This window comes from Balearica regulorum, chromosome 3 (assembly GCF_011004875.1).
Source record: "Balearica regulorum gibbericeps isolate bBalReg1 chromosome 3, bBalReg1.pri, whole genome shotgun sequence".
Classification (NCBI taxonomy): domain Eukaryota; kingdom Metazoa; phylum Chordata; class Aves; order Gruiformes; family Gruidae; genus Balearica; species Balearica regulorum.
In genome coordinates, this window is record NC_046186.1 from 24,401,511 (window position 1) to 24,429,226 (window position 27,716).

At 35.4% G+C, this 27,716-nt stretch overlaps 1 protein-coding gene and 1 long non-coding RNA gene across 2 annotated transcripts in view; one reads left to right on the plus strand and one right to left on the minus strand.

The window, feature by feature from the left end:
• Nucleotides 1-27,716, plus strand: part of LOC142600924 (uncharacterized) — a 782,912-nt gene that overhangs the window by 595,272 nt on the left and 159,924 nt on the right. The gene's annotated exons all lie outside the window — the stretch shown is intronic.
• CSMD1 (CUB and Sushi multiple domains 1) overlaps nt 1-27,716 on the minus strand; it is a 1,232,729-nt gene that overhangs the window by 170,698 nt on the left and 1,034,315 nt on the right. The window contains exons 32-37 of the mRNA XM_075747278.1: nt 27,443-27,556; nt 25,447-25,542; nt 16,770-16,973; nt 15,526-15,650; nt 14,800-14,896; nt 8,764-8,868 (exon numbers count right to left, since the gene is read on the minus strand). Coding sequence (XP_075603393.1) covers nt 8,764-8,868; nt 14,800-14,896; nt 15,526-15,650; nt 16,770-16,973; nt 25,447-25,542; nt 27,443-27,556 — 741 coding nt within the window. The remainder of the gene's footprint in view (nt 1-8,763; nt 8,869-14,799; nt 14,897-15,525; nt 15,651-16,769; nt 16,974-25,446; nt 25,543-27,442; nt 27,557-27,716) is intronic.

The following is a 27,716-nucleotide window of genomic DNA, read 5'->3' on the forward strand; positions in this document are numbered from 1 at the left end:
ATTTTTCCTAATAAAACACAGAGAAATTTGAAATAGTTTTTATACTTTCACCTGAAATTGTGATTGCTGAGCCAATTTTTTTCTTTCCTGTAAATATGTTCCATAATCTTGTATGTCCTTTCTATGTCCTGTGCCCTTGAGTCTTACTACATTTCACTTTTTTCAGGAATGAACAGTGATAAAGGCAAGCCATTCTAATGCTGGGTGACAGCTATCAAGCTATGAAGTGCAATCTTCATAACAACTGATGCAAGAATTATTAAATTAAATATTTTCTAATTAGCACATAAAGAATTATTTAATAGTTGCAAGCTACAGGATCTCCCTGAAGTAGTTCCTTTGTGTACTGGAATGTATAATTTAGGAAAATATCTAAACATACTTTAAGATTTTCAGCAATTTCTACCAAAGAATTTAAAATTTTGGTGTTCTACCAATATCATCAGCTTTCAAATGATGTTATGGTGACTTCATGTGGTCACTAGGGACTTCGTGTGGGATCATTATGTGGAGCTGTAACGTTCCAAATAGGTATGAGGATATCATCATTAACCTCAGTGGTTTTGGTTTTGTTGCAGTTCCCTAGGATGTATCCATGTCTGGAAATTTTCTTTGAATACAGGTACTAAATAGTTGTGATCTGCATCCACCAAACTAACTGTTTGCTCCAGCATTAAGTGAAGGGTAACATCTTATTTCAATAATTCAAACTACAGTTTATAGACTATTGTCTACTAATTTGAGAATCCAGTGTTCAGACATAACTTAAGTCAACCGAGCCTTATTTCTGCATTTCCTTACCCTTCTCATTCTTGAATAGAAAATAAATTTTAAAAAGATCTGCTCCAAACTCACCCTTAAATAAATAAGCACCTAACAAACACGTGACTAAACTGCTTATAGAGAGCAATGTACTTGCTGAATTCTGTGAATATAAATTTAAAGTTCACTTGCTGTATTCAAGAAATTTGTATTTTGGTTGACCTCAGTATTCCTGTGTGTTGAGAGTTACAGGCCTGCGGTCTTAGATGTGTATAAAGGAAGTTACTTTTGCAGATTTTTCTGAGCCACAGAAACAGTTTTATAACAGTGACTGCATAGCAATACTAATAATGTGCTTGTAATATAGTTCTTTCTATCATTAGTTAAATAGCATACAGAATTTAAATAGACTATGATCAAAAGAAAATCTTCAAAGTCATTTTCTGTGTAACTGTTAGACACAGTATTACACTATGTATTTTATCTTTAACAGATGTTAATAACCTGGTAAAAACTTTTTCTTTCTGCTAGCTGCTTTGTGTAATACTTGGTATATACTACTTCTTTGGCCTGATGATACAACTTATAATATAGAATATTCTATCAGAGTATCACAAACCACTATGCAAAACCCACTCATAATTGACTTTATTTGATATACCTGACATTAAGGAGCAATATTACCTCCCCAAAAGCAAAGAGAAGGTCAGAAACAGAGTCAAATATTATGGTGAATCCTCACCCTCATCATTCTAATCATTACGTAATACTAGCCTAGTTTAGTTAAAAAACTAATTTAGCTAGAACCAGTGCAAAAATCTAAAGAAAGCTTAAGAGAAAGCAAAAAATTCTGTTATCCAGGGACAAACTAGAGAACTTAAATATTCAGAGACTCTGAAATACATTAAACTAGATTGTATGTGAACAGTCAGTAATAAAGGGAAAACATGTTAAATGTCAAGTCCAAGCAATCAAAAAAGGACAAGGATTGCTTAGTGCATGCTCTTCAAAGCTCAGCTTCTGCTATGCAGTACATGAGAGAACACATCAATGTCAAGAATGATAACCCTCTCCCTGACCTTCTTCCACTTACTGCCTGCTAAATACTTTCTTGGCTTTGCTGTGGCATAAGGCAAATACGCCTCACTTCCATAATTATACACATGCCCACAATTACCTCAAATTCTGTCCAAACATCACTGCCATTGCTGGCAGAAAGAAAATCCTTGCTGGCATATCTGACAATGTGAATGCCCATTAGTGTCCAATTCAGAAAGCTACAAACTGAACAAAACAAGAATTTCTTGACAGCTTGACCAAAAGTCATCAGCCTTTCTTTTTTTAATTCCTCCCTCCCACCCCTATGTGGCTAACTGAAACATATTGATCTTTATTATATTACAAACATCAACCACGAGTGAATTGTTTTTTCCGTTTTGATGGTGGTGTATATCAAAACCCAAGCTGTCCCTTCCAAAATGGCATGCTTCAGACACCAGCCTAGAAAATGCATTTATCTCAATGAACTACTGCAAGAGGGGTCAGATTCATATCAACAGCTAGCAAGTTGTATAGACATAATGACAGGATCAGGACCCGCTAAATTAAAAATGGCACATTTGTGATTCACACCTGCTTTAATACAGGGAAAAAGAAAAGATTGCTGCACTGAAGAGCCGCATTAAAGATCAAATTGCATGAAAGATCTTAATCTGGACCTACAAAAACAATATGCTACTTGGAAGAATAAATTTTCTTCTCTGCTAGTCTGATTTTTATCTTTTAATTTATTAGAGATCTTTAGATAGAAAAGTACTACAAAAGATAGTCATTGTTCTCTAGTCCCCTTACCAGTGAATCCATTATATCAGCTCCTGAGAACCTTTAGTGCTTGAAAACATGCAACAGAGAAGCTTCAGAAAAGGTGACAGTAACTAAAAGGAGGCTTATGTTCTTACACATATAGCATTATCTTGGTATAGTGGTAAAACAAAAGCTTACAAAGAATGATGCTGAATTGTGCCATATATTCTAATTCAAGGTAATAAGGCTAGATGATATTGTTAAAATACTGATTGCATAAAACAGGTTTTTTACCAAAATGTTTTCATTCTAATCACTGCATTTGGATAGATTCACACATATAGACATTTGTGGTGTAAACCTACATGTCTATATTCATCATACTCAGTTCTTACTAAAACAAACCTGACTTTAACTGAGAGGTTTAAGCAGCATGCAGTATGAGCACTCACTCATTATTTCCAGACTTTCTTTTAATTCGTTTATACATTAAAGAAAATATTGAAACTACTACTGAATTAATCAATGACATTTTAAGACTAAGCTTGAAACACCAGTGCCAACAAATGCAATTGAATTAAACAGGCACATTTCTAAACCATACCATTTGGATAGTTCTTTCCTTTGTTCATTAACATTAAAAGGAATTCAATCAAATAGCAGGAATATTTATTCTTCCTACTGTTGTACATATTAGAAATGCAACAAAGCACATTTTGATTGGACTTGCTGGTGGTTGTGAAAATAATTATGTTATTTATTCTGCCACAATTTGGGGAAAAAAACCCTGTGCATATGAAGAATTAATTTAAATGATTAATTCCTGTCTTTTCTACAGTTACCTGTTGCATATTTTTACTGCTTTGCTTCTCATCATAGGTTACTGCAACCAGTTTAACACCTACAACTCTTCTGAAATAACAAGAAACAATGCCACACAGTGGCTCTCAACAATATTTACAATTATGACCAAAATGATTTTTTTTCTAAGGCACTGACCAATTATTTCTTCTAATTTGAATGAGTTTGTGTATCTGAATTAAAAAAATAATAACACCCACCCACACCCCACACCCACACCCCGCAAAACTCAAAGGAAAAAACCCCATTTAACTCATCGATTTGACTGTAGCATACAAATTGAGTATGACCGCTCAGCTTGGACAACCAATTCATACCTACATGCCTAACACAAAAACATCCTAAAGTAAATGGCAAAATTATATTATTCACCAAAAGACTTGTGTGTTTTTGAAGGCTACAAGGAGAACATGTGCATTGCCTAGGATAGACATGAACTTAGGTTTTCAGGAGCAGACTGCCCAGATCCTTCCTATGAAAATAAAGACAAACACAGAAAGAACCCACAAATAGAGAGAGGAAGAGAAAGACACACTGCGAAAAGGAAGACAAAATTTCAAGAAATAAAGCAATACTTATTCATTTAGTTAAATTGTCTTGGAATATTTAGGATTAAAATAAGCTGTCATCAGTGGCTGAAGGTTTTATAAAGTATTTACGGAGTTCTACGAAGTTATTTTAAAATAGCAATATACAGTGTTGAATACAAGATACGTGATCAAATGGTAGCAAACTAAATAGATTTTACTGAAATAAAGCTGTTTTCCCTAACTTACTGATCTAAAACCAGGCATAGTTATAACATTTATACTGGTGAAAATACCTTTTAAAGTAGAAACTCTCATCTATTTATTCTAAAATACTAAGGTGATGCACAAATGCTATTCCAGAGACATAATTTCTCTTCTGCATAAATAATTTAGTAGTGACTTAAGGATACTCTCCTCTATCACTCCTTGTTCCTCAGAATTTCTTCTGGGATGAAGAGAGTGTTCCTAAGTGATCCTCATTTCCTAATGCCGTTATGAAGACTTTTTTCATATAATGACATAAGGGGTCTACAGGATTCCGGAACGGCTAGTTTAGAGCAGTTTTACCTACTACTCAAATTTGAAATGTATGCAGAAGATAAGGCTAGATGAAACACTATTAGGTCCACTTTGTCTCTTCAATCCCTGCTGTAGCCTGCTGATGCAAGATCTGCAGTTATTTGGACCTGATAAGATCAGCAGCTTCTTAGTGCTAATTGGCATTTTTCTGGTAATATCTGTAGTTGGAAAGCTAATTGTCTTCACTGTAATTCCTAAAGGTCTTCTCACTAGAGAAGAAATTTTCAAAATTATGAAAAGCATTACAGATTTCTCAATTTTGAAGACATATAGCTTTTTTTCTTTCCAAACCACTTATATCTAAAACCATATTAAAGGATCCAGTGTCCTCTGATACATACTTATAATATCAATTAATGCTAACTGGAAACTACGTACATGTAGCAAAAGAAAAGAACTCTAAGACTGTATACCATGAGGGATGTAGGTAGCTATGAAGTTTGGTATTTTGGTTTATTATTCCTGAAAATAAAATTAAGTCAAGATCTCTGTGGATTTACCCGAAATGCAATGAAAAATCAGAACAACTGTGAATTTTTGCTGTTAGTTTTGACTGACAGCAATTGATTGCTCAGGAAAACAACTTAATTCCCCTTCCACGAAAGAGCAGGAGCTATATAGAATTGTATTTGGGTTCATAAAAGTGTTCCTCAAATACTACAATAAGCATAGCTATAAATTAAATACTTCCAATAAAATCATTATTAAATTTTAATCAGGGTCACAGGAAACCCACCAAATTTCTATAGCAAAATACTTTAAAGACGAACAAAATGACGTAGCTGAAAATGAAATAAAAAGTGTGCCCATTGATTTCAGTTCTCTGAGGACTAGCTAAAATTTATTTTTTGGACTCTTTCTTCCCCATGAACTTTCTCTCTATCCATAGGTAAGACACCATTGAATAACCAATGCCCTGCATCTACATTGCTGAAGTGCTGTGCATAAAATACATATTCATTCTGGTTTGCTTGCACAGTTATATTATTGTCATTTATTATTATTTCTTTTTATTTTCTTTTACAAAGCTAAGGGACATTTTTTTCAGCTCAAATAAACTGGTGTAATTTTGTTGTTTTTTAAATAAATCTATACTGATACTAGCTCTTACTTATCAACAATATTTCCCAGCAATTTTGTGCTCTCTCTTCCTCTCTCTAATGTAGTGTGTCCCCTCCGCTTGCTTTCTGATGGAAATGAAGGGATGTTATCTAAATCTTTCTGGAAATCTGTCATTGATCTTTGAAATACTATTTTTTTCCATATGTCACTGAATTTCCTTTTATTGTGACTACATAGAATAAAAGAGAAGTGCTACAATAAAAAGCAGGATCGATGAATGGGGAAGAAGGCCTTTCTTACTGCAGGGTTCAGAATCCATTGCTTTTCCTCTGTCCTCCATGAAGACAAACTGAAAGAAGACAACAGAATGGATTCCTGCGATGCAGCTGCTGACAACTTACAAAAAGTAAGAGAGAAGGTCTTTGTTACCTGCAATGATTTGAACCCACATTGCTTCTACTCAGAGGACTATCCTTATAATGAGGTATACAGAGAATTTCAGCAAAGGAGACAGACTCCTAAGCTCTATTCTATAATTCCATTCTATAAACTTTTAAAACACATAGTTGAACAAGAACTGAAAACCTACATCCTACATACATCCAATTCAGCTCTGTCCTCTAAATGAACACATCAAATTTAGGTCTCTGGCCTCACAACAGCGGTGTATTCTTTATACATCTGATCTTAGTGCTCTACTACTTTTTACAAAATGTTTATATAAAAGTTGAACTTCAAAGATTGACCATTTTTCCCAGCAATTAGAATGCTGACACAAATCCTGCTCCAGCTGCTTAGTAGAAGAGCCTTAAAAGTAGGTATTTAGGACCCCCACTATGACTACTCAGAGGTTCAAATTTCTGCAAGAAGATGCAAGAAGGAACTGAGGCCTCTTATACTATAGCTGAATGTTACAGCTGCAAAGCATTTTATTTAGAAAGCCTATGAATCTAGTCTTCCTTTTCCTTTGCTTTTATCAAAAGTACCTAATGTTCTAACATAGCATTTCATGTTGAATATTTTTTCACAGATGTCAAATATTTTTGTGTTTACTTTAGTAAGACAACTGCTCAACAAAAGGACATCTTTATTCCAATTTTTAGACTGACTTCTGAACCAAAGGTATTTACTTTTCCGATGCTGCTTCAAACCGTAGATGACCAAATGATCTCAGGCTTCAGAATTCAAAATCAAACACTAGCAATATCTGCATCTTGTTACACAGAACAGTATTTCCTTCTTTGCTTCTTTCTTGATCTAAAAAGGTGACTGCTCAATATAAAACAGTAAATTCTTGCTGTGGGAATTTGCTCAGTTTCTGTATTCAGAGACACGGACAGAGGCACTGTATTCCTGCTGGCCCTGCAGAGACCATATAGCCACATAAGAAAGGAAATTATTCTTCCCTGCCAGACTATCAACAGAATAGCTAACTAAGCTCTGAAATGTGAATGTTGCTACCTTGACCTGTACTAAGTTGCACTTCTGAAAAACCCTGGCATTGAAATATTGGAACCACTGAAGTCAATAGATGCTTTAACAGTGCACAGTGCTGGGACTGACAATTAGGAGACAAACAAAAGCATAAATCCAAGAGACCTTGCATGCTCCCAAATACTTTTTACTTGTTAACAGAACACATTTCTTTCAGGACTCACAGCGATAATAAAACTGATACAGTAAAAGTTAAAATTGAACTTCAAAATGTTCATTGTACAGCAACTTCCTAGAATAAATTTGTACTTTTTCACACTTCATATGAAATCATACTATCACTGCAAGTTAAGGGGAAAGGCTTGGAGAAGAAAACAGGCTGACCATTTGGGGAGGAGGGTTCTCCAGACAGAAAAGATAACTTTGCCAAAAAAGTAGATTCTAAAAAAATTCCTGCAGGAGCATATTGTCATTCTACATCAACATTAGAATGATTATATTAAAAAAAAGTTACAATATGCTTACATACAAATGCTTGAAATGAACAGGAAACTAAATGAAAAGATAAGATTATCTTGTGGATCACATTTACGTTAAAATATTTGTTATGAGCTGAAAATCTGGTCTTTCAAAATTCTGTAAATATTTATACTTTATACAATTTGTAATTTGAATCTTAAATAGAGCTTATTAAAGATCATCCATGTGTTTACTTATGTGTACTTCTTAAAAAAGATGAATAACAATATTAACATTTTTAGACATTAATATTGGAATGCATGTAATACAAAACCCAACTCCTTTTTCAAGAAAATTCTTGAATGCCCTTTGTAAGAAAATAGAGCACATTCACATACAAAAATTAAAGAGGGTTTACTCTGTGACCTTCACAAAAGCATTCATCAGACTGTTAACTCATCATCACATTATTTTTTAAAATAGAATATTCTTAGCAATAATTATTTCCACTTAAAAAGCAATACTATGCAAGCACATGTGCTGAATTTACTGTATTCTATAGCATTTAAAGTTTTTGAGAGATGTAATAATACAAACATGCATGTTTGAAATAAATATGATTATGTGAGGTAATCCATTAATGTTTATAACACCAAACCTTTGTATTTTAGAACCAAGCTGCTCACAAAACATATAGAAAGTTGATATATTGCAGAATTTGGCATTAACCTTCTTAGGTTATTCTGCTCATAACACATGATTTACCATAATAACTGCAGCGGTTTTTTGCAGCTCTAGGATTATAATGTTGTTGGTTTTTTGTAATTACAGCAATTTGTTGAGGGAAAAGAATTTGAAGGAAAGGAAATAACAGCAAGGAATAAATATATAAATGTATAAGTAGGAAAAAAATGTGTTATCTGTTCCAGTTTTATCTATTTCCAAGCAGTGAAACTTACTTAAGCAGTGAACTCTTACTTTTTTTTGTTACCTAAATTTCAGAACTAAACGGAAACAACTTGAAAAAACCACCAAAGCATAATTAAATCCCACATTTTTAAAACATTGTTCTGAAGTGCTAGGTTGATTTTTTATATGCTGCTAATTTGTGAAAGCTGGCTTTCAGCAATTTCGAAGATTGCTTCATTTAAAATTTCAGTTTAATAGTAGACTTTAGTAGTCGGGGGGGGGGGGGGAAGAATATAAACCATCTCTTTCCCTTTCCATACACATGCTTTTTCCTGAGAAAGTTTCAAAAAGGAAGCAGGCTTACTTTTGTATTCCAGGTGAAAACCAGCTGCTGCCACACTAATGTCAGAGTGAAAATGCAGGTAAAGTTGATTGGAGGTGCTATTCAACAATGCTGGCACAGTTGTACCTGGAAAAATAAAAGTTATGGTATAAACTGTAGCATGCTTATATATCAGAGATTATATTGAAAAGACATAACCAAGACTGAATCAGACAGAATCATTTTCTTCTCATAATGTGCATGGAAATCTCCAACATTCTGCTATGTCCTGCCTTGTTTTCTCCTGAAGCTGCAAGAAAATTTTGATGATAAGTCATGATACTAAGAAGCTATATAAGTACAATCAAACAAGGTCCCATCATGTTCAGATGAAACTTTATTGAGTTGGGTAGAAAAAAGAGGTGCAAAAAAAAAATAATCACATAAGTAAAGGATTTGATTACAAGATCAAACTCAACTGCCATTTGACTTTTTTTCCCACATGTATAAAAAACCTGCAGTATAGAACAGAGCAGTCCAGATTTTTTCTCTGGGTCCATTCCACACCTTCTTCCTCCAATAATATTTAAACTATTTATCCTAATTATGAGTGTATGACAGGAAATGAAGAAGCAAGTGCAACACATTAACAAAAAAAAAAAAGACATACTAGCTTTATCTAATTCAAATAACTACAATAAAATTGCGTACCCCTGACTTCAGTGTGCGCTACACAACAAGCTTGTCACTAAGCATGTACACATTCTTTGCCACTAGCATTGCTAAGTCTGACATAACATTTTCTTTGTTACCAGATGACTGCTATGTAACTCTCATTCTACAGTGTAAAGCTGGAACATCTACTGAGGCTAAAAATTACATCATTTTCTATGATTACCCTCAAAGACAATATTAAGTAGCTAATGAACTTCAGCGGTGGTTGCATAAGAAATATTTTCATTTCCTTTGGGGCATTTGCTGTTTCTATAGTAACTGTGAGCAGCCTCAGTATGAGATCGAAATTTGGGCTTAGAAAGAAATACTGATAAGAATTATCTTCATAAGTCTACAGTCTAAACTAGGAAATGGTAAATATTTTTAAATCCAAAACTGTATTAAGCAAAATCTTTATATAAATGATAAGTTGGCCTTTAAGGAAGGTTGTACTGTCTGACATGGAAACTTCAAGTATGGAAATTCACAGACGGTACAGAGCATTCACATCACACAATACTGTGGAATACAGAAAATAGTGAAACATCTTCCTGGAGGGAGGACTTTTCACAGTTATCCATATGGAATTTGAAATACTTTTAAGATGTTTAAGGTGTCTCATTCTGTAAGAATGAGGATGTTGACTCAGAATGATTATACTCTTCATTGAACAAAATTGGTCTTCTGGCAGTTCTGTTCCTTTGTAGGATCTGCTAACATTTAACACCAGTCTTTTACTTCCTTAAACGGTGATATTCAGTAAGATGAGAAACTATATCCTATTGTGCTGTGAGAAATAAATGAGGCTAGAGTTTTTAATTCTCATAATTGCCACATTCAATGGCATAGGCCAGTCTGGCAGCCTGTCACAAGTGAGGTCCCCCAGAGGTCAATACTGGCCACCATGTTGTTTCAATATCCTCATAAATGATCTGGATGATGGGATTGAAAGCACCCTCACCAAGTTTGCTGATGACGCTAAACTGGGTGGTGAAGTTGACGTGTCAGCCATCTTACAGAGAGACCTGGACAGGCTGAAAGAGTGGACTAGCAAGAACAGTATGAAGTTCAACAAAGACAAGCGCAAAGTCCTGCACCTTCATTGGAATAACCAAAGAGTGCAGTACAGGCTAGGATCTGTGTGGCTGGGGAGCAGCCTTGCTGAAAGGGACCTTAGGATCCTAGTGAACAAGGTGAACAAGAGTCACCAGTGAAATGCTGCAGCATCAAGGCAAATATGTTCCTGGGCTGCATCCAGAGGAACTTTACTAGCAGAGATAGAGATGTGATCATCCCTCTCTACTCGGTGCTTATCAGGCTGTACCTGGAGTAATGTGTCCAGTTCTGGTCTCCTCAATTCAAGAAAAACATGGACAGACTAAAGAGGGACCAAAGGAGGGCTATGAAGATGATCAAAGAGCTGGAGAACCTGCCCTATTTGGAAAGGCTGAAGGAGTTAAGTCTCTTCTCCCTGGAGAAGAGCAGGCTCAGAGAGGGACCTCATCACAGTATTCCAGTACTTAAAGGTCAGCTACAAAGAAGATGGAGGCTTTCTCTTCACAGGGAACCACATGGAGAAAACAAAGGGCAACAGTTCCAAGTTGCACTGGGAGAGGTTTCATTTCAACATGGAAGATACATTTTAGTGTGGTGATGAGATGTAGCGTCCACAGCATTCTCATTGTTTTGGACTTCCATTTTAGAAAAGAAAAATGTTCTTGGATGGAAGATGCCCATATTGTATTGAGGAAGTGGAAAATATGAGACTACAGCTGTTAGGGACAAGCATGGAAGTTCAGACACTTGGTAAACTTAACATGCATATAACCTGATTATCATTTAATGAAACTCTTTTTTTTCTTTAACATCATATCTTTAAATAAATTCACCTCCTTTTGGAAAGCAGGATGGCTATTGAAAAACAGGGAACTTAAATTACATTTCCAAATGAAAAATGAAGTATAGTTCCTCTGCAGGAGAAAAATCAATTCCAGTTATGGCTTTTTTTTTTTTTTTCCCTTCTGAATATAGCAAGTAAAATTCTATCCTGCTTGTAAAAACTGTGACCTTCCCAACTAAGAAAGTTAAGAGTTGATCTTTGCAAACAGTCCCTTAATTTTATTAAAATATTCCAGGTATAACTTTATTATGTAAACTCGGAAACATGTCTACTTATCGTAAAATTGATCAGCAATAATATGAAAATAATTAACTCTATGTCTCATTAATGATCCTGTTTCATTCAAGCATTTGGTAAGGCGACTAAGCTCCATTCATTAATCAAAAATCTGCTATACCTCCATATATTCTGTAAATGGTACAGTAACTGTTGTAAAAAACTGAGAAATTATTTTGATGGTTGTCTTTTAAAGGTAACGTTATTTTTGTTTCCTCATGAGCCATGAGCACAACTTTGGTGAATGAGTAATATTGAAAGCAAAACTAATTCATAATTTTCCAATTACTCTGAATGTCTCTCAACACTTTCTAATGTTATCTGGAAAACTTGGTCTTAGAAAGAATCAGTCTGCCCACCAAAAGGCATCACCTGTCACTATTAGGCACAGGAAACTAACTGGTTCACTAGTCCATGGCATGCCATAAGAGCACACTTGCAGAGAATCCCTCCTGGCATTCAACACATCAGTCCTACCCACAACAGCTTCTTTCCAAGATGGCTGTACAAAACGTCATGTATTCTGCCACGAGGAAGACAGCAGCACAAGATATCTTTATGTCTGTTAGTACACGATCTCTGGATTTTTGTTATAACTTTGTTTATGAAGCTCCTATCACTTTCCCCTAAAATATCAACCTCTCATCACAAGCATTACTATAGCATAAAAAGAAGAAAAATGCCCTGGTATTTCTGCCAGTCACTGATAAAAGATGGCCCACAGGAATAATCCAAAAAAAGGACAAGACAATATATAAGATCCCAGATTGTTTTAGCAGACAGCCCTTACTGTTCCTGTCCACACCCCCGGGGCCTGCCCCCACCTGCCCACATCCCAGGACTCCATTTCAGCCCCGGGGCCGTCAGCCCCTGTCCCAGTGACGCCGCAGCAGGGCTGGTCTCCAGCTCCCCACAGCCCTGCCCTGCCCATGAGCCCCACTGAGCTGGGCCCAGCCATGGGCCCATGTCCCAGCCAGGCCTCAGCCTGTCCCAGTTGCCAGAGAGATACCTAATGCCTGGGATTGGGGCTGCCCCCCAGCTGCCCTGCTCCTGGCTGGGGCACTGGGACAGGCCCTGGCTGCCTGGCCCTGCCTTGCCACCCCAGAGAAAACCCTGTCACTCCTGGCACCCCAATCCCAGGGAGCAGCTGGCCCCTGTGTGCCCTGACACAAGGAGATGGATTACTTCTCTATCTTTGTGAAGTCTTCCTTAAGAAACAGACTCCAGTGAATTCACCTTTCCAAATCAACTCTGGGAGATAGTTTAGCAGCACAGTTTAGTAAGTTCCTACTAATTATTTGTACATCTGTGCATCTTGAATGCTTATTTAGAAGACAGGTGAATTCACAGAGAGTGAATCAGAAGACAATGGTATTGTACAAGATTTAGTAAGAGAGAAATGATACCTACTGAATTTTACCACTTATGAAATTATGCCTGGAATTCAGTTTCAATGTCACATTACTGGTTCAGTTTTGAGAATAGCAGATTTCATGTCATGTTTAAATATTCTTCATTAGGCATTTCCCATACACAAAATAATTCTTCATTTTAAGTCTGACATTCATTATACAAAAGAAATAAATCTACAATAAAGCTGTGCTACTCTATCTTCAATGAAATATTTACAATACAAACCACTGTCTTTTTCAGTTTCCCTGGAAATTAGGAAGGTTTTTAAGCTAAAGCAAGATGACACACTTTTAGTATAGAATAAGAAAGTGTTTGGAGTTTCAGTATTGGTAAATACAATATTTTTAAATGGATCATTTCAACAGTTCTTTATCCAACGGGTCCCATATGCTTGCCATGTATTTTACTTGTCAAAAGCTGATTACATTTCATAATTTCCTTCTTCCTCATTGCCAATTTAATATACAGCATAGTTACTAGCCTTTAATATAAAATGTTATAGCCTTTTGTTATAGAGCCTTGTAGCAGATAGCCAGGACTGCACTCAAATCGAACCACAGAGCCTGCTGAAAACTCAGAGCCAATTCTCCTTCCATACCTAGGCTCTGGAATCTGCGTATCACTTGTGCATGGAACAGCTGAGGGACAAAGAGGAAGGGGAGGATGTTGGCAGTTATGGCTTTTCTCTTCCCAAACATTATGCGTGATGGAGCCCTGCTTTCCTGGAGATGGCTGAACACCTGCCTGCCCATGGGAAGCAGTGAATGAATTCCTTGTTTTGCTTTGCTTGCACATGCAGCTTTTGCTTTACCTTTTAGATCTTAACCCACAAGTTGTCTCACTTTTACCCTTGCGATTCTCTCCCCCATCCCACTGTGTGGGAGGGAGCAAGCGGCTGGGTGGGCCTGAGCTGCCTACTAGGGTTAACACACATTTCAATATGTAAATTTTGAGGTGCAACTTCAAATTATTTAATTCATTTTCCAAATAAATAATATGGGGTTAATTTTTTAAGTTGATCATTAACTTCCTTACATAATCCAACATACATCTATACTTTAAAAGTTCATGAAGTCACAAGAGCGAGAGTGGCCAAATTCTACAAAATGCTTTAGCTACACCAGAATTAGTTCAGGCTTGTGATAGAGTTCATGAGTCTGGGATATTATTCACAACTTAATCTAATACGACATATCTCTTTGTCTTGGTGTGGTTTATAGAACATACTCTTTCTATAGAAAGTGTTTTATAAAAAAAGAGTATAACTATATATGCCTGATGTAGATGTGAAACAACAAATTACATGGTTTGTTATGTCCCAGTTGTAGTAATTTTTTTTATTCTCTGAGGTCTGGTGAGTTTGGATGAATACTGAATGCTTCATCTTTTTCCTGAGAAAGGGAGGACAACAAGGATAAATTAAGTCAAAGCTATCAAAGGAAGTTCCTTGAAAATTAGTACCAATTTATATCACTACATCTTGCCTATGGGAGGGGTAGGTAAGAGAAAAGAAAGAAATTTTTTTGAAAGTAATATCACCTAAATCCTGCTAAACATTTTAGTATCATATTTTCTTCTGAAAATCTCTCTTTGAATTTGAATATCGACACATTTACAGCGCCTGAAATCTCCTCCCCAAAATGGGAACATTTCTTAATGATATCATGAAAGATGCAATACAAATAAACTTCTTTTGTATATGTGTGAGCAAAGAGACATGTTCTCTCACACACCTATATATAGACCTGTATGTTTAAATCATGGCGTATCCTCACCTGAAAAGCTCCCAAGACGCGGTGCAGTCATATCTCCACCATCATATATTTCAAGAGAGTCCCAATTATGTTCAGTGGCAAAGCTGATCACCTGGATCTGTAAAACATCACCACAGAATTTTTTAAACCAACTAGCCTTATGTATTTTTAAATATTCTAGAAACAACAAAATAAAAAGAGAACATGCCCCAAAGAAAATATAAATAAGTAGATCCAAACAAAAACACCTGAGTGAAAAAATGCAAATAAAACATTAACATTCACTTTTTAAGTTGTCTTAACTTTTAGAAAATATGGCACTAAATAAGTAAAAAGGATTTTGGCACATATGTTGCATGATTATAAATAATTAATCAAAGTGTAAATGAGCAGATAATCAAGACAGTTGCAGACCTCTCAAGTGCCTCAGTGATATCCTAGCAGATAGAAAGGGTTGGCATTTGCATACCAGATTGAAGGATCAGGACCTGTTTTGTATATTCTACACAGTTAAAAGACAAAGCTGCTTGTTAAACATTTCTCATACATATCGCCATGTAAAAATAAAGTAACATAAAGCTAACTAAAGAACAATACTGAGAAAAACAAAGCACAAATATTTCAAGTACCCAAAAAAATGATCTTACTGATTGCTATTTTCTGACACTTCTAGATAAATAAACAATTACTTCTTAAACTGAACAACGAAGTACTTAGTATTCCATGCTTGACAGAATATAGACTTGCCTGAATACCTGATCCCTCAGTCACTATGATTTTCCATATACAATTCAAGCTGTTACCATAAGGTTCAGGGTAACCTGGTGAAAGAATAGTACCTCTCCGCTCCGTAAAATTCCCACTGCATGGCACTGAAAGAAAATATTATCATGAATTATTACAAAACCTAAACCACTTCAGAGAACAGAAAAGTAATAATAATAATTTTACTAAGCTAATTATAATAATTCTATTTTGTAGCATAATCACATAGATGTGAAGCAATGATCTGAACTTAGAAAGCAATTTTATCTAAAATATATAAACAATATCAAGCATAAGATACAATTCAGAAGTAACCTTCATTTTGAGTATGTGCAGCCTAGAACAGCCTAAGAGCACAGCCTCATTATGTCTTACCTGAGAGTAACAACAAACTGTAAAGACGTAACATTAAACACAATCATGACTGACAGAAATCATGTGAACATACCCACAGCCTAACATAGTTCCAGTATTGGATCTAGCGGGTAAAGCAGTGTTGCACATTAAATATTTTTACTGTATATGCTATTGCTTCTTTAAGGTTCAAGAAAACAGAAATAAACTAAAAAGAAAAATCAAGTCAAAACCAGAATACACAGCAAATAAGACACCTACATTTATTTTTAGAACACTAATTAATTATAGAGTAAATTCTTACAAATAACAACGACTTTTGGATATAAATCCAAGGAGGGAGAGAAGAAAACCTTTCAATATTAGAAAAAAAGAAAAAAAATTGAAGTGCTAAACATTATCCCACTGCAGGTCTGTTAACAGACTGAAGAAAATTAGCTATACTTAACATTACTATCATTTTTCAATGTACACTATGCTTTTACTTGAAAAAAAGAAATAATCAACCTATGTGTGGTAGAAATATACATCAAGTACTGTGCAATAAAACAGGTAAAGACACTTCTGGAGAATTAAATTCTGTCCTGTATTTCAAGCTGTAGATAAGTCATGAAAATAATGAATGTTCAAGAAAATGTGCATCACACTTGTTCATATAATCTAAGTCATTATATGAAACACTATACTGCCTACCAGCCAGCTGGTACTCAATTACTTTTTGATATGGAAAACTGCTCTTTTAAATTGGGCATGAATGATATTAATTGAAGGAAAGTCAATATATGTGTTAAATACTATTTTCTAAAACAGTTCCTGAATTCTGATTCAGACACATGTGTGACAGAACAGAAGATTTAAATGTAATTGCTTACCTACACAGCTTGGTACTGTGTCATTCCACTGAGCTAAGGCATTAGGTACAGACTGACATCGGATAGCTTTTGAGCCTTGTAGCAGATAGCCAGGACTGCACTCAAATCGAACCACAGAGCCTGCTGAAAACTCAGAGCCAATTCTCCTTCCATACCTAGGCTCTGGAACTGAGCTACACTGCGTATCACTTGTGCGTGGAACAGCTGCATAAAGAGAGAAAGAACAGAAAAAAAAAAAAAAAAAGGCAAAAAAGCCATGAATCCAAATAATCTAAAAAATAAAGAGACCACTAAAAATGCTCATTGTTTCTTGTAGGACAGAGTTCAACTGTATTTGTTCCTTTTACTTGCTCTGCTCCTGCATTCTCAAAGAATGGCTTAATTATACCTACCACCTATTTTACTTATTAAATATGAAAGTTTTGGCTTCTCATTAGAAGTTTCTCATTAGAAGCCAAGAAAAATATTAAGTTGTAAATAGTCAGATATAAACCCAATGTAATATTATAAAAATATTTGATTTATCATATTGGAAAATATTAAGTGATAACAATGCACCCTCAAGACTATTTCAGTGTTTACAGTTGACAATTATTTTTACCAATAATTTCTGAGAATTCATAAACTTGATGTAATACAAGAACAGTTAAAAGACTGTAAGCAACATTTAAAGAGCAAAATAATAAAATTCATTAGAAGCCCATTGTTTTATTTTCCCTTTGGCTTTGTTACTTATAGCCACCTCTTTATAGCAGGCATTTTTTGTATTTATTGACTCTGAGTATTGTGCATGTTGTTTGTGTATCAAACTTGTAATTTCTACATTTAATTTTGCACCTAGCAAGTAAATGCCAAATTTTAGCTATATATGTATAGAAAAAATGAAAGAAGTATCATTTGTGTGCAATGTCATCTATGTTTGATACTATAATAAAATAAATGTACATTAAAAATAATCTCATGAAATATAAGCAATTTTTCTGTGTGAGCGGCATGTCCAAAAGCTTTGTTTGATCAGTTTGGTTTCTTCAAGAAGTAGTTTCAGGAGATCACTGCATCTAGATATGAATAAGTAACACCATGAAAATTGCCTGCCATTTGGTCCTTAATTAACAAAACCACAGAATGGCACAGAAAAAAAAAAAAAGTAGGGGGGGTGTTGAGACTTTATTCCTGGCAGATTTTCAAACATGATGTTTCTGGCTTACTAACCTATTTTAAGAATAGTGTAAACAGAATCATAGTTATATTTAATTTCATTTTCAATACTTAAGTTTAATTTTCTTTGCTGGCCTGTAACAGCAAAGAGCAATATTCCCATCTATTCATGTGCACACCTGTACACACACACACGCACATTCCCCCCCCCCCCCCACACCCTGTTTGTTCAGCTACCCTGGTCACTAAGATTTGCTCTATTCAGAACCATAATTATTTAAGTACAGTAGTTTTAACTACTGGTAAGTGCTCTTGAAGTTAATACTTGTTGACACGTTGGATACAGAACATTAATTGAAATCAATCCTATCTTAAATCTAGTATGAAATATGCAGCACATTTTAGCAAAACATTGGAAGTTCTCATTTATGAATACATTATGTTCTACTAGTTTTCTGTATTGCAACTGAGAATAAGTTAAGTTTATGCAAGCATTATTGAATGTAGAGAAAAGGTTTTTCAAAGAAGGTTTAGAAATAATTGGTGCTAGCAATAGCAGTACAATACATGCTCTTTCTATTAATATGCACTGGGTTGATTTGTCAGACAAGGTCATACAGATACAGTAACACATATTTTCTTCTAAATCAGTAAGTTAGGTGGTTGGAGATTTTAGCCTTAAAAGTTTAAGAAAGTTATAAAACGCATCCAAGATTGAAAGAAATGGTCAGAAATAAACTACCATACTCCTGGAATGATAACTACACAATGAAGCAAAACAAAGGGAAAAAAAACATTTTTCAAGTTTTTTAAATGGTTAAATACTTCACATAGTATAAACAAACCACTTCCCTTTCAGTAAATTTAATATACCTGCCTTTGTTTTAATAAATGGGATTTTGTGATTAAGTTTTCAACAGGACCTCAGTATCACCCAGCTGCTCTGTGAAACTTGTTCATGCGTACAATTCTAACCATGGCAGGAAATTGTTCTGTACTTGTGGAAGGATAACAAAGAAACTATAGTTCAAGGATTTCACACAGTCACAGTTGTTGCTGATCATAACCTGCAGACCAGATGCAGTCTGACAGGTCAATTCAACTGACCTGGCCTGCTCTTTTTTGTTCTCTTTTATTGGGACTAATAGCCTTTTCTCCATCAAATGGTCTACTGTACAAGCACTATTTTATTCAAACTTTTTTTTTTTAAATTGTATAATAACTTTACAGCTGACTAGGTTATGATGGCTGCTCACGCATCTAGCCACATGACTGTCATATGCCTAGAACTACAGCTTCTACCACATGATTAGGCTTTAATCCATCCCTGGGTCAGAACTACTTGCTCAAATGGGAGTTTTGGTCGTGAGATAAATCATTCGCCATCATGTGATAACAAAAGGTTCAATACATTGTTGTGGACAAACCAGTTTTGACTCAGGGAATTTATACCTAATTATGCTTAATTGAATTTATTACCAATTAACACAAACCTCTGATCACTGATTCAGGAGTTAAGAGGAAAGAAGACACAAACAATTAAACAACCACTTAAGTAAACAGCTTTCCTTCCTTCTCCCCAGGCTCAACTTCAAACATCTGTCCTCCACCTTCCTTATCTCAACTTCCTTGTGTCCATCTTAGTTCCACCAGTGAGGTGAGAGGCAGCACAGGAGGTTGGGGTCATGTGCTTTCTTTTTTAATTATTTGTTTTCCTCTGCTGTACTTAGCATTTTACTCATTTTCTCTCCTGCTTTTTGCCTCTTCAAGTTTTCATGTCACTCTGTTTCTTAGTATTTGTGCTACAGCGTAGGTCAGCCATGGGCTTTAGTTGCTCAGAGACATCCCACTACTGCAGAATAGGTCTTTCATAGGCTGCCAACCCCTCCAAGGTGTTCTCACCCCAGCATGGGTTACCCACAGGCCACAGTCCCTTTATCAGTGCTGCCCCTTTGGCGTGGAGACCTTCTTTCCAAGAGTGTGTCTCCAACAGTCCTTCCAGCAGCATCCCCAGAAGCATCTCTGCCCCAAAGCAGTTGTCACTTTCCCAAATACCTTTGAGCAGAGGCACTACATGCTGGTGGAAGTTTTGGTATGTGAGAGGTTTTTTATACTAGCTTCAGAGGAAGTTGTTTGTGAGTGGCATATAGCAACTCATGACTTTCTCCCACACAAGTCACTACTACAGCCCCTTGCTAGTTAAACTTTTAGCATTACATGTGTCTAAACCTTACCCATCTTCCTAAGAGGCTATATGACCTGACTGAAAATTTCAACACTGCTCCTGGAGTATTTTTCATTCACTGTGTGTAAGAAGATCTTGCTCAGCCTTTGGTAGGAGCACTCCCTTTCGCTATTTATTTTTTCACTCACTTCCTCAAAAGGGAAGAAGTTTCAGAAGAAAATCTTTGCTCAGATTCTCTAACCCTCACCTGGAGTCCATCTGGAGAATCTCTACAACAGCTGTGCAAAGGTAAACGACCCTTTTTAAGAATCAGATTAAAGAATATCCTATAATTGTCAGTAAGCACAGCTGGCAATTTGCATACATGCATTTGTAATCCAAACAGATTTTCTTCTGTAACTACCATTTTCATCACCTCTCAACAAAGGATGTCAAATCATCTGGTTTCATTATAATAGTGCCTTAGGAAAGTTATTTTCCTCTGAGCAGACTATCTCTGCCATTATAGCAAATCTAGGGACAGTTTACTAACACTCTCAAATTAGTTCAAGTAGCAGAAGTACTGCTATGTGCTTCCTTCCTTTGCAGACCGAAAGCCATCATTTTACTGAGAGCAGGCAGTAAGTAAAACAGCCATAGCAGCCACCAACATCTATGGCTAGAGTTGTGTCAGATTATTCTGTTGTCATCAGGAAACACTCAATGCTATCTTAAAATTGACATTTTTCTTAGTTTTTCACAGGCTTTACTAATACTCTATTAATAGTTACAGTGAGATAAGAAATGCTAAAAATGCACAAATAAATTATGCTATTAGCTATAAGACACACCATTTTTCTAATGTTTCCGCCCCCCATTTTACAAAGAACTGTCTTAAGAATAAATGTAATGCAAGCCAGACATAACAACAAAGTAAGGTACTCCCATACTGCTTAAAAAGGAATTTAGATTTAAGTAATCCATGGCAAAATGCAGTACAGTTTCAAACAACTATAAGATGTGCTGTAAATCAGGACATAATGTGACATGGTAACACATATGGAAAATAATACTAACAGTCTTTGTTCTGCTGTCTAATTACACTCACTAGTAAGTGTGTGGCTATGTATTTTATTCTTGTCACAGATTAGATCAACTTAATTGTTAAAGTCACATTCCTCTTTTATTCTTGTTCCTCTTTGTCTTTCTTCCACAGTCCTTCATCTTAGTATGCTAGCTTTCTTAATAGTCCTCTTTAAAATCTCATTTGACCTCAGAAACTAATTTGTGTATTTGTATGGTAGAGCAAGTAAAGGAAGACAAGCATTAAAAACCCATACATTTTTGGGTGCTAGAAAGGTCATTAATATGCTTTTTAGGGAAAGAACTCTGTACTGCTGCAGCCTCAGCTACATAAAAATATATGCTATTGTTTCTTAGGTGATATCGTAGCAGGAAAACAAGCATAAGATTAACCTGAAAAAATATAATTCTCAATCTTCTTAAATGTGATTGTTCCCAGCATATTTCAACACACCTGACCTTAATATTCTGAAAGACTGGATATTCATTCAATCTGATATTACAGATACCCTTTACCTATTGTATAAAATACAAGGAAATGTGGTCATCTAAGAAAAAGAAATGAAGGCACAGATGACATGCAGAAGTTTTTGAGAAAGCGGCATTGCAAAAGCCATTAAATCTGAATCAAAAGCTACAAACCTTATCTGTTGCTTGCTCAAACCAGAATGTGAAAATAATGCAAGCAATAACTTTTTTTCCCCTCTAGCCTTCCAGCTTTTGGGCAACCTAGACTTCTCAAGCTGTATCACAAAGACATTCCATTTTCTATAGTAATTATCCTCCATCTTTTAGTAAATGTTTCATACTGCTGTGAAACAAAATTGAAATCAGCCCAGTGGAAAAATGAACAGGGAAGAAGGTCAACCTGGGATAGAGGGCAATAAATAAAATGATTGACTTTGCAGACCAGATTACTGTGTTCAATGTGAGTATGGATGTTATTCTCTGGGGTATTTAAAAGGCTAGCAAGCAGGCGGTCATTGGAAGTATGATCACATGCTTCAAAAGAAGAGAGAAAAATCTCAGAATGATAGAGCTTATTAAATAGCACTAAGTCATTAACCAATACATGTATACATACATGTGAGTATTAAATAAAGCTCTTCTTAAGATACTTTTTAAAATATATTAGAAAAACTGGATATTCAAATGGCTTCATGATTCTCCTGAGACAGTGACTCATTTTCTGCTGCTGCAGAGAATACTTCTCATTTGTTAAAATCTATTTCTTACGGTTACTAAAAATAAGAGTAGTCTAAATAAATGACTGAAATGAGGCATATCATTGTGCTCACCTGGAGACTTACTGCTCAACAGCAATATATGTGCGTGTGTATACACATACAGCTAATAGAATGGAGGTTTTGTATCACTATGAATTCTTTAAAAGCAGCAAAAAATAACTAAACACTCTAGGGATATGAAAACCAAATAGAATAAGACAGAAAGGTGTCATTCATATGCAAATGGCTGATAAGAAGTCAAACACTGAAAGCTGTTTTCTAATTCCGGAAGTTTATATTCCCCCTCTTTTCCAATTAATTGTGTATGATAAATTTAAATGCAAGTGATGCTTTTGATGTGTAAAAAGGGCAGGTGCTGATATCTTGAGCTATATCCAAAATAGAATGTGCAGTCATGGTGATATCTTTCTATAAACACAGAAGTAGGAAGGCTTAAAAACACCATCCAGAAGGAGTTTGAACAGTCCCAACAAGCTTCTTTCAACTATGGAAGTATTATTGTGGTGAGACAGTTCTTTCCATTAACTTGCTGTGTCAAACCATGACTGTGCTCCAAAAAAAAAATAATAAAAAGAAAAGAATCTTGATAATATTATTTAAAACCATCCAAAACTACTATCACCCTTCAAATTTTAAAGCTGAAAAGCTAGTATGTAATAAACCACAGTGTTCAATGTCTGTCTCATTATGGGGTGTGTATGCAATACATCTAGCGAACTGGCCAGAAGCCCCTTTGGGACTGCATTTGTTGCCTTTACAGGCAATGGACCTGTAAGCACTGCTCCAGGTGTCACCGGACTGCAGACACATGGATCAACTTAGTGTACTAAGCTGCCTAGCTAACAGACTTGGGCGTGCTGTCTCATTCCTGCATTTCAACTGCAGTGTGCAGACATGCACATAATGCCTCCTCAAATTCGGTTGTGTCAGGAAGAGACCTGCCAATCTTACATCTGCCACCCACCCTTCAATACTGACACCGCTTCATGGTCTCTGCTGTACCAATTTTCCCTCTGAGCTCTCCAAGAAGATAGAATTTCTTAGCGGCCTGAACAAAAACTCTTGAAACATCAGCTGGGAGTACTGATCAATACTAATACAATTAAGTAAACTCCCCAAAACCTTCAGCTGAGTACAGATATTCATGAGGTATTCGACTGTCTTTGTCGCTTTTACCCTCTCTTTATAGCATGACACTGAGGAATAATGTGTGATGCAGAAGCCAAGCTATCTTCAGTCAAAATAACTCTGAAACTGTAGGTGGTAAAAACATGTTGAAGCACAGTTATATTGTTTTGACAACATTATGCTGCCTATACATATTCAGAACTGAGATTTTCGTGAGTACTTGAAAATATTTTCTTGATTTTTCTTTTCTTTTTCTTTATGTCTTGAGAGAGCCAAAATGAACAGTACTTCTATGGGTAAAGGCTTTAGCCAAATGTAACAAAGATTCTCGTAACAGCTCTTATGCTGTACTCACTTAAGTGAGTAACTGTCAGTACTGAACAAATGCCAAAATATATTTTTTAATTGTTTTTTGTTAGAAAATGATCACTATTTCATATTATAACTGTAATTGGATGGGGCAAAAATTAAATAAAAAATAAATGTTAAGTATACAATTAGGTATAAAAGTATAAAATCTTTCATTTTGTTTTTAATATCTCAGGTAACTGGATATTTCTTCACCAGAACCACAAGACCTATTTTCTGTGTCATAATATCTCAATATAAATCAGAAATAGTTGCAATGCTGATATTATGTAACAAATCCACTGATTTTATTTTTACTGATTTATTGAATTCCAAAATGCAGCCTAGCAATTCTGGGCAGATTTCCAGTGCCCATTTCAAATGCTACCCAGTGGCACGCTTTTCTTTCATCTCAGGGAAATCTGGCTTTTAAAAGAGAACAGATACGTGCCTCCTCTGGTCCACAGCAGTCTAGCAACTTACATCCAACTCAATACAAAATAAAGATGTATATTTCCTTTTGCTCAAAACTGAATATAATAGTCACTGTGTCTAGGAAAAAAAGTCCTCTGGTCTTGTCCCTACTCATCTGAGTCAAGCAAAATACCGGCTAGATTTAATAGATATTTCTATTGGATAACCAAGTTAAATAGCTACAACGTGGCCAGCTGCTCACAGACAGAGAAGAGCTGCTTGTGCATGTGGATATAGATGCCAGCTTGGGCTACAAGGACCACAAGATGATGAAGTTGAGGAACAGGCAGAAGATTGGAATTAAGGTGAGCAGACTTTGGCATATTCATGAAGTTGGTACACAGACTGTCCTAAGGAGGGGCATCAAGGGGAAGGATACTGGTGAATTTTTTTAGAGAGATTAGAGAGCCTTGGAACAAATTATCCTATTGTGAGGGAAGACTGGGAATTTGGGCAAAAAGACAGCAAAGCTAGACCGGGAGCTTTTCAAAGAATTTAAATACAAAAAGGGAACATAGCACAAGAGGAGGCAAGGACAGGCAGTAAATCAGGAGTATGACAGCATTGTTCAGTTACTTAGAAACAAAAATCAGGAAAGCCCAAGTCCAGCTGGAGCTAAAACTAGCAAAGGACATTAGGGAAAAAGAGTCTACAGGTAGGTTAATTACAAAGGGAAGTTCAAAATATATGTGGGTATGTTGACACATTGGAGGGTTGTGGACAACCTGTGATGAATGATGCAGAAAATATTTAAGTATTAAATGCCTTTTTTGCCTTGCCTTTACAGTCCTTACCACATACTTCTACAGTCTGAGGAGGACAGTAGTAAGAGAACCACAGGCTACAGACTACTAAAGAGAGGCTGCACATATTCTGGTCCATGGGGCTAGATAGGATTCACCAGAGACAACTGCCATTATGAAGACGATCTGCCATGAGGAGAAGTCCCTGATTGCTGGAAAAATGTTAAGACCACACCCATATTTAAAGAAATACTTTAAGACCTAGGAAGAATTCAAAATAATACACTGTGAGACTAGCTCCAGTGTCTTCTACCAAAAGCAGACATTTTTACCTTGGTAAACAAAGTGGAACCCCCTGGCTGATGCCCCACTCTTAGCACTGAATCGCAGAAGGATTTGATTAGATGTAGCCAAAGGCAATGTCTCTCCTACAAATGAAAACAGAAAATAAATTAAATACACAAACCAGAAAAAACAGTTACAACTCTTCAGTATGTAATCAAATATACTGTTAAAGTACATAGTTTTATTTTATCCTCTACAGTTACATAAATAACAATGTATAAAATAAAATTTGCCATTGGAAGTTAGAAAAATTGTCAGAATCAAAAGACTTAATGATTCAACAACATAAACTTTCTGACATTTACTGCAGCTGTTGGAACTAGAGCTCCAATAAACTACTTGTCTGCGGAATCCTACTGTCATTTGGGGCCAAATTTTTTGGTTAACTTTTTTCTGTGACTGACAGCTTTACCTTGCCTTGCAAAACACATTAAACAATTAAAAGTATTTGAAAAATGCCACAGGGGATCTTCATGTGATGTTTACCATTTTAAAACCAAAACCAAAATGAGAAAGAACAGATCCATGACTCATTTTATGTAGCTGCTTCAATAAAATATATGGTCACATATGTACTATATTACATTATTAACTTTCTAATAGCATTTCAAATTTTATACATTGACTTGAGGATTAATAAAGATGTTAAATACACTTCATCTCCTTTCCTTAGATATCTACCTACAGTCATGATAAAAGTTCAGTAATGAATCACTACAGACAAAATTATAGTACTTTTACCCTGCAAGGATGCCACACAATATGATAACTGGTTTTATTCTCATTGCATTATATCAATCAATGCTTCAGGAAATTCTACGGAAATGAATGATAATGCGCTCATTTAAAATATCTTACTTAACTGGATAAATAGGATTTATAATTCTTTCACTTAAATTAGTTTTATATTATTGTAACTAGCAACGCCATGTAACAGAATCCTATCCTAAACCAATGTAAATCAGATATGTCATAAGTAATAAGTACAAATCATAACTTCAAATTCCCTTCAATTATTTTCAAATGTCTACTATGAAAACGGACATTAGTTTCAACTTTTTTATATGTTTGGTGAAGTAAAATTGCATCTGTAGATGAGCTGTCTCTCAAATTTAAACATTAAAAAGCAAATGTTTTGTTGCTGCACTTTTGCCAGTAATTAAACAAATTTTAAAATTAATTTGTGAACTCTTATTATGACACAAATAGCTAGGATTCACCAGAAGAAAATGATGAGTTGAATTTTTCAAATAATAAAATGTTTTCTATAAATCAGATAGATATGTTACATTCTTTTAATATCAAGTATTTCTCCAGTCATTCAAAGTGAAAACCAAGAAGCCATCAAAAGCTCTGGATTGCAAAAATCTTAAACTCATATACAAAGTCTCCTAAATACTAAGAGTGTACAACAAAACACATTCATAGCTGCAGAAATTTATTTGTGTATTATCCACTTGTGATGACCATAGTCATTATATATGCATACACTGGAAATTCTGGCCATGCTGAAGTCCATGTAAGTTTATGATTTCACAGTGTCGACATCTTGCTATAGTTACCTGAATGCAACAGCTGGCCTGCTTTTAGTCTAAATGCATGTTTGCATACAGATAATTGCGTTTTGTGAATACAAGTAATTTGTGTTTAAATTAGACATTCAGAAAATGTAGACGTGTAATTCACAGAGTTTAGGGGCAGAGACTATAATTATACTATCCAATCTGCCCTCTTACATAAAGATCTGAGAATTTCATTCAATTATTTCTGCACTCATCCCAGTGATGCGTTCTTGCCTATAGTTCATATGTTCCAGAAGAATGTCTTGATTCAGAGATTTAGAAGGGTCTTCCCTTTCCCTTGACATCCTGTTCCAATGACTTTATTATTATATTTCCAAATGAAATTCATAACATTATCCTGATTTATTTTTTCCATACTGAGCTGTGTGAGTAATGTATACTTCTTTTCTTAATTACTTACCTGAGTGGGATCCAGACAGTGAACTAAGAAGTCTAGCCTGAGAGTTTTCTCCATCAAATAATTCTGCCACATCATTCAAAGCTGTCTGAAAATAGGCAAATTGTCCAAACACAACTACATTAAAAAAAAAAAAAGAGAAAGAAATAAAGTAAAAAGAGAGAAAATAAAACCAGAATCTAGTCTTTAAAAACAAATTTAATCAGATATTTTTGCTTGTCTTCATTACCAGCAGATTCCTGCATGAATCCTTTCCAAGTTGATTTATTGTCTACCA